Genomic DNA, 12,745 nt, shown 5'->3' on the forward strand with positions numbered 1-12,745 from the left:
CTCAGTGACGGAGAAATAGTCCTGCCCGCGAGACTATCGGCTCCAGTAATGACACAAGTTGCCATATTTTTTCCCCTTACTGCAACTAGGGCTTACTTTTGTGGTAGGGTTTATATTTTGAGCACACTTGAAATTCCTGCTAGGGCCTTCTTTCGTGGATGTCTTGATTTAAGTGAAACTGGGTAAAAGCACTAATTTGGTTTCCTGAGGAATACAGGCCACTTTCACTTGTGGCATATTGCTAAATGAGACAAATTGTGAAAGTAATAATAAAATCCCTAGCTGGCCTGTAGCCTGCATGTTTACGGGGAACGTTAGATGGCATATTTACAGGAAAATCACTTTATAAAGGCTTGCCATTTTATATTGGGCTGCCATTCATCATCTCAGAACAACATGCCAAGAAAACAGTTTTGCGGGACCCGGAGATGCCTTGGGGGCGAATGTGATATTTAGCAGTATAATTGCAGATAGCATTTCGTGCCTGGAAATAAATTACAATGCAGAGTTGAGCCCACGTCAGTGTGTGCAGGAATCCATCAGTTCTTTCAACCAGCAAGGAGAAACCACATCCAAAACAGTAATGTATTCCAGTCCTATTAATGTGTCGTGTGTCTGTTTATCCATGCGTGCCGACATACACGGCCATCTGTGTGCCTCCTATCATATTCTGAAGATTCCAGTCCCTTCAGTAAGCCCCCTTCCACTCCGTTCCAAATGTCAGATTGCACATGATTTTCCAATGCTGAGGAAGGTGCAGGGGCACCCTGAATATTGCTATAATCACGGTGCCTCTTTCTCTTTGAGGCAATCGTACGCGATTAAATTTTAACCTAAATGCAATCACGCTGCTTGCTGCAGTCTTCCTCATCTCCATAAAAATCACACTTGCAATCGCACCACAAGATCGTTTTGGACATAATTCATTCCAAGCATATGGACAGTTTAGACAGCAGTGTTTGAGTGGATGTCATGGTGCCATCACCGAGTTATGTCTAACGTTGCTTCCTTGCAGAGAACGAGTTGCAGCCATCTCAAATTCAAAAACCCTGAGCTTTATTTAATTCTAGGACAAAGGGTGGAGTTAAACCTACCCTTTCTTGTTCTGGTGGCTCCATATTATTTTTCATAAGGCACAGTCCATGTGCCATGAAATTATTTTGTTCCAAGCAAGGGTTGGACACCATGAATGAGTGTTTGCCTGGAGGGCAGTGAGGGAAAATGAAAGAACTCGTAGGTTTTTAACAAGTCTTATCTTCTAACAGCTTTATCCTTTCTTTCTTTTAGATCATAAGAATGGACATTACATAATCCCTCAGATGGCTGACAGGTAATTGAATGTGAACTTTTATCCACGTTTCATAAAGACGTTCTTCACTGAAGACTGGAAGTAGTCCTTTGTTAGGGATCAGCATGTTTAGCAGCCTGAGGGGATTACTACACTGCTACAGGTGAAATCTGTCCCTGTGCCCTGAAGCAGTGTTTCAGTGGACTTTTGTCTGGTCTCTTTAGAAGGGAAGGTTACAGAGAGTGGTGCTGGTGATGGGTGTCCAAGCACAAACTCCGCCTCCTTCACTTTCCTTCCTGATGTGTGGGAAAAAGATCTTCTTAAACAGCAGCCCTTGGATGGGATAGGCAGCACAAAGTGGAGAAAAGCCATCTCGGAATTGGGGGCTGCACACACGTGGTTACTACTTTAATGCAGGATTACTGAGAAATGAAATCTGCGTCTATTGTACTGTACTTCTTACTGAGAACGTCACATCTGACTAACCAGCGCCACTGCTCTTCCCAGTGAGAGGGCAATATAAAAAAGATTACTGTACTGCAGTTATAAGCAAATTTCGTCCATGAAACTGGTGTCCCTGGATGCGATTACTTTTTGCCTTGTTCAGTTTTAGGTTGGGTTTAGCTGGACTTTAAAGCCGCGTACACACATACAGCACTGTTGTCAGGGAGCAATTGGGACTCAATCCCTTGGATGACAGTGCAGGGCTGAGAGTGCACAAACTTTTGGTATGTGTGTGTGTGTCTGCGCGCGCGCGCGTTTGTGTGTGTGTGTGTGTGTGTGTGTGTGTGTGTCTGCCTGCGCGTGTGTGTGTGTCTGCGCGTGTGCGCTGTAGTGCTTAGGCAAGGCAATCCGACCAGCCTGATTTTGGCCAAAGCACTAACTTCGCAGGGAAGAAACATTGGAGCAGCATAAGAGAGCCACATGACCTGGGAGCATGCTTTAAAGTCACTATAAAGGAGGGCATGTAATAGAGGCATATTAATTGAGGTGTTTTTTTTTTTTTTGGTTTTTTTTTGGATTTTATCTGCAGTCACTGTTTATTTTCTATTTCTAGTTTCTGTTCATTTTTAAGTATAATTAGAGATTGTTTTTTCTTTGGTTTCGATGCAAACATTATTGCTAAGTTACTAAAAAATATTGCTGTTCAGGTATGAGCAACCATGCTAGACTTGAGTGGTCAGTATTGTAGTCATAGAAAACTGCTCTTGTATTCACTGTGGTCATTGGGCCATTTTTGAATAGATGATGACTTAAGAAATGAAATGAAGGGACTTAAGAAACAGCAGTTACCGGTAGATACCTACTAATGTAGAGGTAATGCTCTAAAGCCCATAGAGCATTCCTGGTCCTCTCTCAGTGCCCTCGGTCCACCACTCTCCACCAAGTTACATGCCTTCAAGACTCCTCAGAAGGCTTCAGAAGCACTCGCTTCCTCAAGTGTTTCTGAAGACGGGCACATCCGTACTGCGTATGCGCGGACTCAGACTCATGCATGCGCAGTATGGATATGCTCATCTTCAGAAGTACTTGGTGACGCAAGTTCTTCTGAAGCTTCCACAAAAGTCCTGAAGCAGTTTGACCTTCAGGTAGGATAACTTCAATGGGGGGACAGGGGTGGAATGAGGGCGTGGAGAGTGGACTGGGAAGGCTCTATGGCACAGGTGTTGAACTCAAGGCCTGGAGGGCCAGATCCATGCCAGTGTTTAGGATGGGTTGAAAAAGAGAGCAATGTGTTCTACCTGATGGACCACACTTATCCTGATTCAGACCCATCAATTAATTTGAGCTGTGTCAAAAATGTGTGAGGACCTCGGCCCTCGAAGGACTGGTTTGACATCCCTGCTCTATGGGCTCCAGAGCCTTCCTTCTACATAGGTATCGAACTCTTTGCTTTCAGGGGAAATATCCAATATTGTAAACTCAGGAAATGGAAATTCACTGGCCCGATAGCTGGATAATCTGACTATATATTTTTGTTGATCAAACAATGTCTCTTCTTCTTGCTGACTGATGGGACCGGAGTAGGGGAGGTGGAACGGAACGTGGCTGCATAAGGCGAGCCAGCGGAAGCAGCAGTTTACACAATTTTAGATCAGATTTCTGCAGAGTTCAAGTACTGAGTGGGACAAAATGGAGAATGAACCGTCAATATCTGGTGGATGTTGATTGTACTCATCAGATCTAATAGCATATACATACATAGAATATACATACCTTTAGCTCTGTAGTTTTTGTTTTCTTGTATACTTTGTGCTCTGGAGAAAAGTAGATTCTAGTTTTTTTTTTATGGAGAAAAATAGAAACATTTAAGCTTCAAGCTGATTGGCTTTCAACAAAGCTTCTTTTGATTGGAGCTTCTCGTTTCTTTTCCTGTATGTTGCATTCTGTATGTCACAGACGACTGTAATTTCATATCTGTTGTTTTTCTGGAGGAACTCCGATCACATCACTTCTGTGCAGTCCCTCCAGGCGGGTTGGTGGGTTTTCCCTGTAGTTTCCATAGAGTAGTGATGATTGTGATTGATGTATGTCCTGACCAGGAAGTGACAATCCATATCTGCATCCTGTTTTTCCTCCCCTGTTGATCTCCCAGTGCACACCACATTGGAACTGCTTGGCGGTTATCTGTTCCATATAAGCCTGTGACATTTCTATAGTACTAAAAGCTGTGCAGGAAAAATAACTGATGATATGCAAGTAATTCCTCAAGAGCACAGTAAAGGGTTATAGTCCGAGACTTCACTGAGAATGGATTATTTAAATCCCTAAATCCCACACAGCTATGACAAACCACACAGATCCTCAGTAATGTTTGATGCTATATTCTACAGAACACAAAGTTTTATGCGCTGTAGTCTTCACGGACTCCAGAATATAAATCACAATAAAAAAATATGGCTCCATTTAGTGGAGAAAGGAGATAAAGTAAAAGATAGTTTGTGCTGGATTGTACATCAAATTTGTATTATGACATTGGAAAATGTTGTGCCTAAGCTACAGTGCTGTGTATATACAGTTAAAGATCTATAATCAATAGTATGCAAACTGGAAACAAAGACCCCCAAATAAAATGGAACAAATATAACACGCACACCAACCAGTTAAGCAGGTACAGTAATAGACACCTTTGTTTGACACCCTAACACAAGTTTCATCAGAGGGATATGAAAGACTGTTTAGTTGGTTGTGGACTTTAGAAAGCGCTCTCTCCCACTTAAACCAGTGTTCATCAAAGGCACCAGAGCACCAAGCGTCTGGTTCTTAGGCACAACCATCACCAATGACTTGAAATGGGGAGAAACCACCACCAAATGCCAAAAGAAAGCTTAGCAAAGGTTGTTCTTCCTAAGACAACTGAGGAAGTTTGGTATGCAGCAGGAGCTGATGTCAAGCTTCTACAGTGCTACCATGTAGTCTATCCTTTGCTTCTCTATAATTGTATGGTATGCATGCGCTACCTCAAGTGACAAGTACAGACTACAAAGAGCAATCAACGTTGCAGAAAGAATTATTGGTACGCCCCTACCACCACTGGACCCTCTCCACGCATCCAGGCTGAGAACCAGGGCAAACAGGATCATGCATAATCCCCACTGGACTTCTTCAACTGCCTGCCTTCATGCCACCTCTACAGGACTATTACCAACAAAACCTCCAGGCACAGGAACTCCATTTACCCCCAAGCAGTGCTCATTGTAAACTCAAGCCCTGTACACAGCAAAACCTCCTAGCATGGTACCCCCAGTAGTACTGTTGCCTAGGCCTCGATATCTGTATATTTTCATTCTATGTCTGTTTTGCATTGTATGCAAATTTGCACTATGTCCAAGGCCGGTGTGTACCACAAACCATTCCGGGTGTGGCAACTGCGAAATAAATCTGATTCTGATGAAAGTAAAAAGTGCAAATGGCTGAGTAAGGACCTATTCATACAGGCAGCAGTGTGAAGTGGCAGACACTGATGGTGGTACTCAGAACTGCTACTGGCAGCTGTGGAAAATGTAGCGTCATGGACATTTTTACACCGCATCATGTTGTGAACGTGCCCCAAACTAACAGGTCATCCGTTTATATTTCCACTTGGTCTCTCGTGCCAGGAGCTTGGTCATGTTCAGTGACAGGCGTTTGGTCTCATTTGGTGACGGGAGCTTGGTCTCGTTTGGTGACGGGAGCTTGGTTGAGAGCTTGGTCATGTTCAGTGATGGGAGCTTGGATGTGAGCTTGGTCACGATCAGAGACTGGAGCTTGGTCATGTTCGGTGACGGGAGCTTGGTCGAGAGCTTGGTCACGTTCAGTGACACAATCAGCTTGCCTCTGTTTTCAAGTGGATAGTCTTTACTGAAAGATTAGAAGTTGCTTTATTGGATTAAGCATTAACCTTTGTAACCTGTACTTAATGTGTCCCTTTGGAACTCCTTATTGGAGTCAGTCAGGCAAGCTTCATCTCTGGAGATGATGAAATCCAGATTGAAAGCCCACCTGTTCTGTCTGACATTTATGGCCAGGTAGTTTGTTTCCTAAGGGACATTATCCAGGCTGCTGCTAATTACTGCTCACATGCTATGTACTTTAGGTCCTCTGGGAGAGAGCAGCTTCACAAATATTGTTGTGAGGAACCTAATACAAAAGTCCCATTGGGGCCCCTAGCCTGAGCTATGCCTCTGGCTGATAGCCTCTGCAGAGGAGGAGAGTTGCACCCAACTGGAACATTTTGGTAAAATTTGGAACAAAGAGAAGGTTATATTTTCTTTGATGTCATCCGCAAACGTTAGTTACCCTTGTGTCATTCATAATGTAGCTGTACATCTTCTCTTTATAGACAAGAGTATTTTGACTGTGAGCCGTTAAACCCTTCAGCGCGACACTTAACTACAGTTTCACCTTTTCTCTCCATTCAGTTTTATGACTCCACATATCAGTACATTGTCTGCAGAACTGACTTTTACTTGATTTCTTCAGGCTGAGCTTTTTGAATTGCTGTACTAGAGCTCCCCAGTGAGGCAGTAAATGGAAACTGCAGTCTTTTAGCATTGTGATGCAAAAATACATTTTCTATTCTCTCAGTACAGTAGAATCCCTTAACAGAAAATTCCAAGGTAGTGGGTCAGATAGTTTACTTTTATAAGAAGTTTACTGCATCAGGAATTGTCAAACTCAAACACATAAAGTATACCATAGTACTGAATATTAAGTCAGTCGATAATTGGAAGTCATTTTTTCTTTTCAATGCTTAAGCAAGCGAGCACAGATAGTGTCTAAGCTAGATCAAAATGCACAGTGTTCAATATGCAGGGATATGCATGCAATAATCATACAATAGCTTGCACAGGAAGCATTGGTTTCATCACACAAGGTGCTTATAGTGTGCTCCTCTGTCCACATATCTGTGCAGCTTGGCTGATACTGTAACATTGCCGCCATGCACAAGCAAGTCACAGATGACAGGCAATTCCCTCAGTAATCAGGCAGCAGCATAGGTCTCACTAGTTGATGCAGCTTGCAATGTTTAGCCCATCCACCAGTCGGTGCTTTTAACCACTTCCCATCCAGGCCTGTTTACCTCTTAAAGGACAGCTGAAGTGAGAAGGATATGGAGGCTGCCATATGTATTTCCTTTTGAACAATACCAGTTGCCTGGCAGCCCTGCTGATCTATTTGGCTGCAGTAGTGTGTGAATCACACCAAAAACAAGCATGCAGAAACACCTGAACCGCATATGCCTGTTTAGGGTCTATGGCTAAAAGTATTAGAGGCAGAGGATAAGCAGAAATAGCCAGTCAACTGGTATTGCTTAAAAGAAAATAAATATGGTAGCCTCCATACCCCACCTTTTTGAGTTGCCCTTTAACTACCAGGGCAGTTGTGACATGCTAGCTATACCCCTATGTCATCAGCAATAGCTTTTTCACTACTTATGATATATACAGAATTGTTAAGGGGACAAACTAGACTTCCTTTAGATGCTTTTTTTCCTCTGCAACTATTTTATTTCCTATGCATTTTAAAGGCAAAAATTAAAAAAAAATTGAAAATAACTATTTCTCTGTTTTCACCAATTACAGTTTATAAGTAAACAGCGCTACTGTACAAAAATAAATCATATTTTATTCATTTATTTATCCCCTTTATTTTAACACTTAAATGATGTTGCTGGTACAATGTATAGTAAAGATGTTTTATTTCTGTGTGTGTGCGTTTTTTCTCCTTATACTGTATTAATAATGAAAGTCCTTAATTGTCGAACCATCAGGAAAAATGCTGCAACTATTACCATTTTTAAAGTAGAAATGTAGGACTATTCAATCATGGGCAGTTTTTCATGGATTTGTGAGAACATTTTTTGCAAATAAATATCACTTTTTTTTTTTTTAATCTTTTTTATGAGGTTAAAAGGTTGTTAGCAGAGAATTAGAGACTAAACCAATCTTTGTTTCTTGGTTATTGGGAGGAACATTGTCACTTTTATTTATATATTTTTCAAGTCACATTAAGTTATGTATTTGCTTGCCTGTGCAAGTGACAGGTGTCAATAGATTAGGAGGTAAACAGAACTCCTCCCAACTTGTGACACAGACCACAGTAGAAATGATGGGGAAAGGGTACAACCGTTGATTTTATTATCAGCCACAAAGTCAAATTGCATTTACCCACTGCTCTGTGTTTAGTATGCAACCTGCAACCTTAACCTGCATTGCAAGCATTCCAGTGTATTCAGAAATGTTTGTGCTGTAATAAATCTTATCTCATCCTGGCTCTATTTTGGCCATTGCCAACGAGAAGGAAGCTAGTCAATACTCCTCCCACATTCCTGCTCCTCACCGATTTGCTGAGGGCAGTTAAGTGAGTTGCTGAAATCTGATCTATGCTGTGCTCACATGTGTTTACAAAGCAAGCTAGCTATGACAGTGCAGATTCTAGGAGGAAAAAAAAAAAAGCAAGGGAGGAAATTAGTGTGTGTGTGTATGGGAGGTTGCGCTATGCATATGACCCCACCGGTGCACTCTGCTGCAGGGTCATTTTGTGCAATGCAATGGGGGCGGGGCATCGCACCATAATTGCACAGGCCAGGTGTAAAACCAGCCTGAACATGGAAGCCTGAGAAACCTGCACAAGCTCAATCCTCTGTTTATTGGTTGGAGTCATGTTGTATTTGGTGACTCCTTTGGCTGTGTATTACCTCCATAAGGTAACTGGAATAACCTGGCTGCCAATAAATAACATGATGATTCTTCAATAACCTAGATAACATGATGGCTCATGACTCCAAGTTCTACATTTTGGCAATTTCCATGGCAACATGCTAGGTTTCCAGTAGTAATTGTAGAGTACAGATTCCACATGAAGCACAACCATAAGCACTAAGTGCCAGTTCACACTAGCATTAAAAACCATTGGTCTAGAGCCTAGGTTCTCAACGTGTGGTACGCGTACCCCAGGGGGTACTTCTAATGGTTCCAGGGGGTACTCGGGCTTGATATACATAACCAAGAATAACAAATTTAGAGTTTTAGAAAATAATAAATCTCATTTAAACACCAAATTAGTATTTTAGCTAATTATAAGCAATAGTAAATGTTTGGAAATTGTTTAGAACCAATTATCCTGTACTACGATTCAATATATATTTGTCAAGGGGTACTTGTGATAATGTTTACTATGTTAGGGGGTACTTGGTGAGTACAGGGTTTTAAAAGGGGTACATAACAATAAAATGTTGAGAAACACTGGTCTAGAGGATCTAAACGGACCGGATGTGAATGGATTCTATGTTAATCAATAGGATCTGTTCACATGGCTCCGTTAAAACTGTTTCGTTCGGCCCGCTCTGCCATATGGAGCGCACGTTTGGGGTGACTGTGATTTTTCAGGATCGATGGATGCGTTGCATTGTCCGCGTGGAACAGAGGGTTATGGATCAGAAACTGGTGCATTTGTTGGATCAGTTTTCACATGGACCAGTTTTTTGATCCGTGCAGTGAGGACCGACCCTTAGGCCTCTTTCGCATGTGAGGCTAAAGGTGGTAAATGCAAGGCCTGTCATGTGATACTCACACGTGACATGTTGCCTCCTTTTTTTTTTTTTCCTCCTTTTTCTTTGCTGCCGGGTAACACCACACAGCCTATCCACATTCTGGCTTCTTCATTGCGCTTTTCCAGCAACACTAAACTCAACAGTGGGTTCCCACTGCTCAGATTGTATGAGAGAACATCAAGAGGGTGCTCCGTGCATTCATAAGCTCATCTGAAGTTCAGTAATGGTCACCCTGCAACAACCACTGGTGATTATCCTGGGTTACAGTTTTAAGCTCCATCTACACCATACAATTTTTTTATTCGATTCGATTAAATCTGACATGTCTGATCGGCATTCGATAGTGTGGTCAAATGTCATTGCAAAACAATGGCAAATCGATCACTCTACCGATCGAATCGAATCCCGATTGGACATGTCGGATTTAATAGAATCGATTAAGCAAATTCGATCCAATCGCACAAAAAAATTGTATGGTGTAGATAGGGCTTTACAAATGACTGCTGGACAGCCACCCTGCTCAGCTGCAACCCAGCAGCCTGTTCTGTGTTATGTAGAGGTTAGCACAAGGCTCTAAAAAAACAGCAAGTTGCAAAATGGTGTCAGGGGGGACACCTGTACTGACATCAGTATTTGGCCCAATTTGATCGCGGACAATACTCTTCAATGGTAAAATTCTGGTCCCTTTAAATAGCTTTGTGTTGTGTTGCTATCAAGCCTAGAGTGTGGGGCAAAGGACCGCAGACAGGAAAATACCAACATGACTTTGTTCTATAGATGGAGATCTGCTTTTTTGTATTATCATATGATTAGAGTACAATCAGTAGGGTAATGCATTTGAACTTCTACAGTGTTCTCCCCAGAATTATTTTCCAGCCGGGTGGCAGGAAAAAGTAGTCGGGTGGGGCGAGATGAAAATGCAGGGCAACTCTACTTACAGCATAGGAGGCGGTGAGGAGGTGAGCCGATGACAGCCGGGTGGTCACCAAATCTAGCCGGGTGGAGCACCCGGCTAAAAGAGCCTGGGGAGAACACTGTTCTAACTAGAGGGTAAAGTTTTCTGCTTACAAGATATAAAGGTTCCGTAAATCCTTTATGAAGTTAATCTCCGTGCTGTAAACTCATGGCATCTGCATTGTTGTAAAATGTAACCTGTTCCCACAGTCCATATGGTCATTGTGCTTTGCATAGCTTGATGATTTTCTTTTTTTCTTTCAATCTGTCTTCCAACAACTTGCTGTCTAACCTCATGTCTTTCTCCTGTTCTTCCCTTTGCTGCATGGGATGCAGAACCCGCCCCAGGGGCGTGCCTCAGAGGTACTGTGCTACTTTTCCAGACAATGACCGCTAATTCTGTCACTCTTTTACTCAAGGTCTCATTAGCTGCCACACACTAAAGATAGCCATACATCTATAGACTTGGGGGCCGATCGACCATCAGATTCAATAATTTTTGTTGTATCTGATAAAAATTGGTAGAGCACGCCTAATCGACAATTTTGGGCGGAGACTGGTTGCATGTATCGATTGGACATGCTGGAGAATCTCGGGCCGACATGCTAAATCGAGCGCACAGCTATAATGGCGTGCGATTATCCCAAAAATGTAAACCACTAGCCTCTGTCCCCCTGTTTTATGTCCCCATGCTGAAATCGATCGGAAATCGGTTTGTGATTTATGATGGCCAACAGATCTCTCTCCGATCAGATTTGGTCAGCGAGAGATCTGCCTCTTGGTCGATTGGCCACCATAAATGGCTAGATGTGTGGCCACCTTCACTGAAAGCTGACATCAGGTTTTCTGTACAGGTACCTGCCTTGCAAATAGATGGCATGAATTTGGACATGCTTAGGGAGGCTTCCATTAGTATAAATGAGGCCAAAAGTAGTCATGATCACAGTGATGAGTTTTATTGGCCATTCACTTACTCGGCAGGAAATGGGCTAGTATACTCCAGAGGTGCTGAAGATTCGCAGGCTGTAAAATCTGTTTTCACTGTCCTTATCCAAACTATACATCACAGAAGCAATGAGTTTGTTTACTGCATTACATCATTTGTGTTACAATAGTGTAAGTACGGTATGTTGAAAATGTAAATAAGTTCCGCTGTGTTACCCACATTGATGCCTCTTGTCTAGTTTGGTATTTGAGCTAATTTAGTGAAAAATTTGTCTGTGGCAGTCCATAGATCAGTTGATGTCTTATTGACCGGTATCCTGAATCTGCTTTGATGCACCTCAACAGCAAGTGAACGTTTTTCTTAACCACTTAACGACCGCCTAACACCGATAGGCGTCGGCAGGTCGAAGTGGTGTTTCCAGGCCGTTCCATGTCAGTTCATGGAGGGTGTCTCCGTGAACAGCCTGCGATCCTCCGATCGCGGCTCGCAGGCGATATGTAAACACGTGGGAAAGAAATCCCCTGTGTTTACATCCTACAGCGCTGCTGTTGCAGCAGCGCCGTAAAGGAGATCTGCGATCCCCGGCCTCTGATTGGCTGGGGATAGCCAGCATCTGATAGGCTGAAGCCTATCAGAGGCGGTACAGGACGGATCGCCGTCCTGTTCACCGCCCATAGCGAGAGGGAGGGAGGAATATCGCTGCGGAGGGGGGCTTTGAGGAGAACCCCCCTCTCGGCCACACAGAGCGGCGGCGATCAGACCCCCCCCAGCAGGACCTCCCCCTAGTGGGGAAAAAAGGGAGGGGGAGTCTGATTGCCCTGCCACAATCCTGATCTGTGCTGCGGGCTGGAGAGCTCCCACAGCACAGATCAGCCACAACAGCCCTGGTCCTTAACAACGGAAGTGAGAGGGATATGGTGGCTGCAATATTTATTTCCTTTTAAACAATACCAGTTGCCTGGCCGCCCTGCTGATCTATTTGGCTGCAGTAGTGTCTGAATAACACCAGAAACAAGCATTCAGCTAATCTTGTCATTGTCTTGATCTGACAATGTCCGAAACACCGGATATGCAGCATGCTTGTTAAGGGTCTATGGCTAAAAGTATTAGAGGCAGAGGATCAGCAGGACAGCCAGGCAACTGGTATTGCTTAAAAATAGATAAATATGGCAGCCTCTTTATCCCTCTCACTTCAGCTGTCCTTTACGATGATTAAAGGCTTCAGGGCTTGGAAATCGTAATAAAAGAAGCAAATTTATTTTATTTATTTAGTTTTTGTATTTATAAAGCGCCAACATATTACGCAGCGCTGGACATCAGTTTAGGTTAAAGACAATATTTAGGGGTGACATACAGCAATATGACAATACAGGAATACAAGAAAAACCAGATAACACACACACAGTATGAGTACAAGGTAATGCTTAGTCATGGGATGGGAGCATGGAGATTAGGCAAGTTAGGTTCACTCAAATGCATAGCATGGGTGCACAGTAATTGATGTGCATGGTCAGGTAGGACA

At 43.0% G+C, this 12,745-nt stretch overlaps 1 protein-coding gene across 5 annotated transcripts in view; it reads left to right on the forward strand.

Annotated features, from left to right (window-relative positions):
* Positions 1–12,745, forward strand: part of GIT1 (GIT ArfGAP 1) — a 209,102-nt gene that overhangs the window by 131,904 nt on the left and 64,453 nt on the right. For 4 of the 5 annotated variants that reach the window (XM_068270339.1, XM_068270342.1, XM_068270341.1 and 1 more), the window contains exons 8-9: positions 1,288–1,330; positions 10,614–10,640. In XM_068270339.1, coding sequence (XP_068126440.1) covers positions 1,288–1,330; positions 10,614–10,640 — 70 coding nt within the window. The remainder of the gene's footprint in view (positions 1–1,287; positions 1,331–10,613; positions 10,641–12,745) is intronic. The other variant, XM_068270340.1, reaches the window with a different exon arrangement.

The sequence above is a fragment of the Hyperolius riggenbachi genome, chromosome 2, assembly GCF_040937935.1.
Source record: "Hyperolius riggenbachi isolate aHypRig1 chromosome 2, aHypRig1.pri, whole genome shotgun sequence".
NCBI lineage: Eukaryota > Metazoa > Chordata > Amphibia > Anura > Hyperoliidae > Hyperolius > Hyperolius riggenbachi.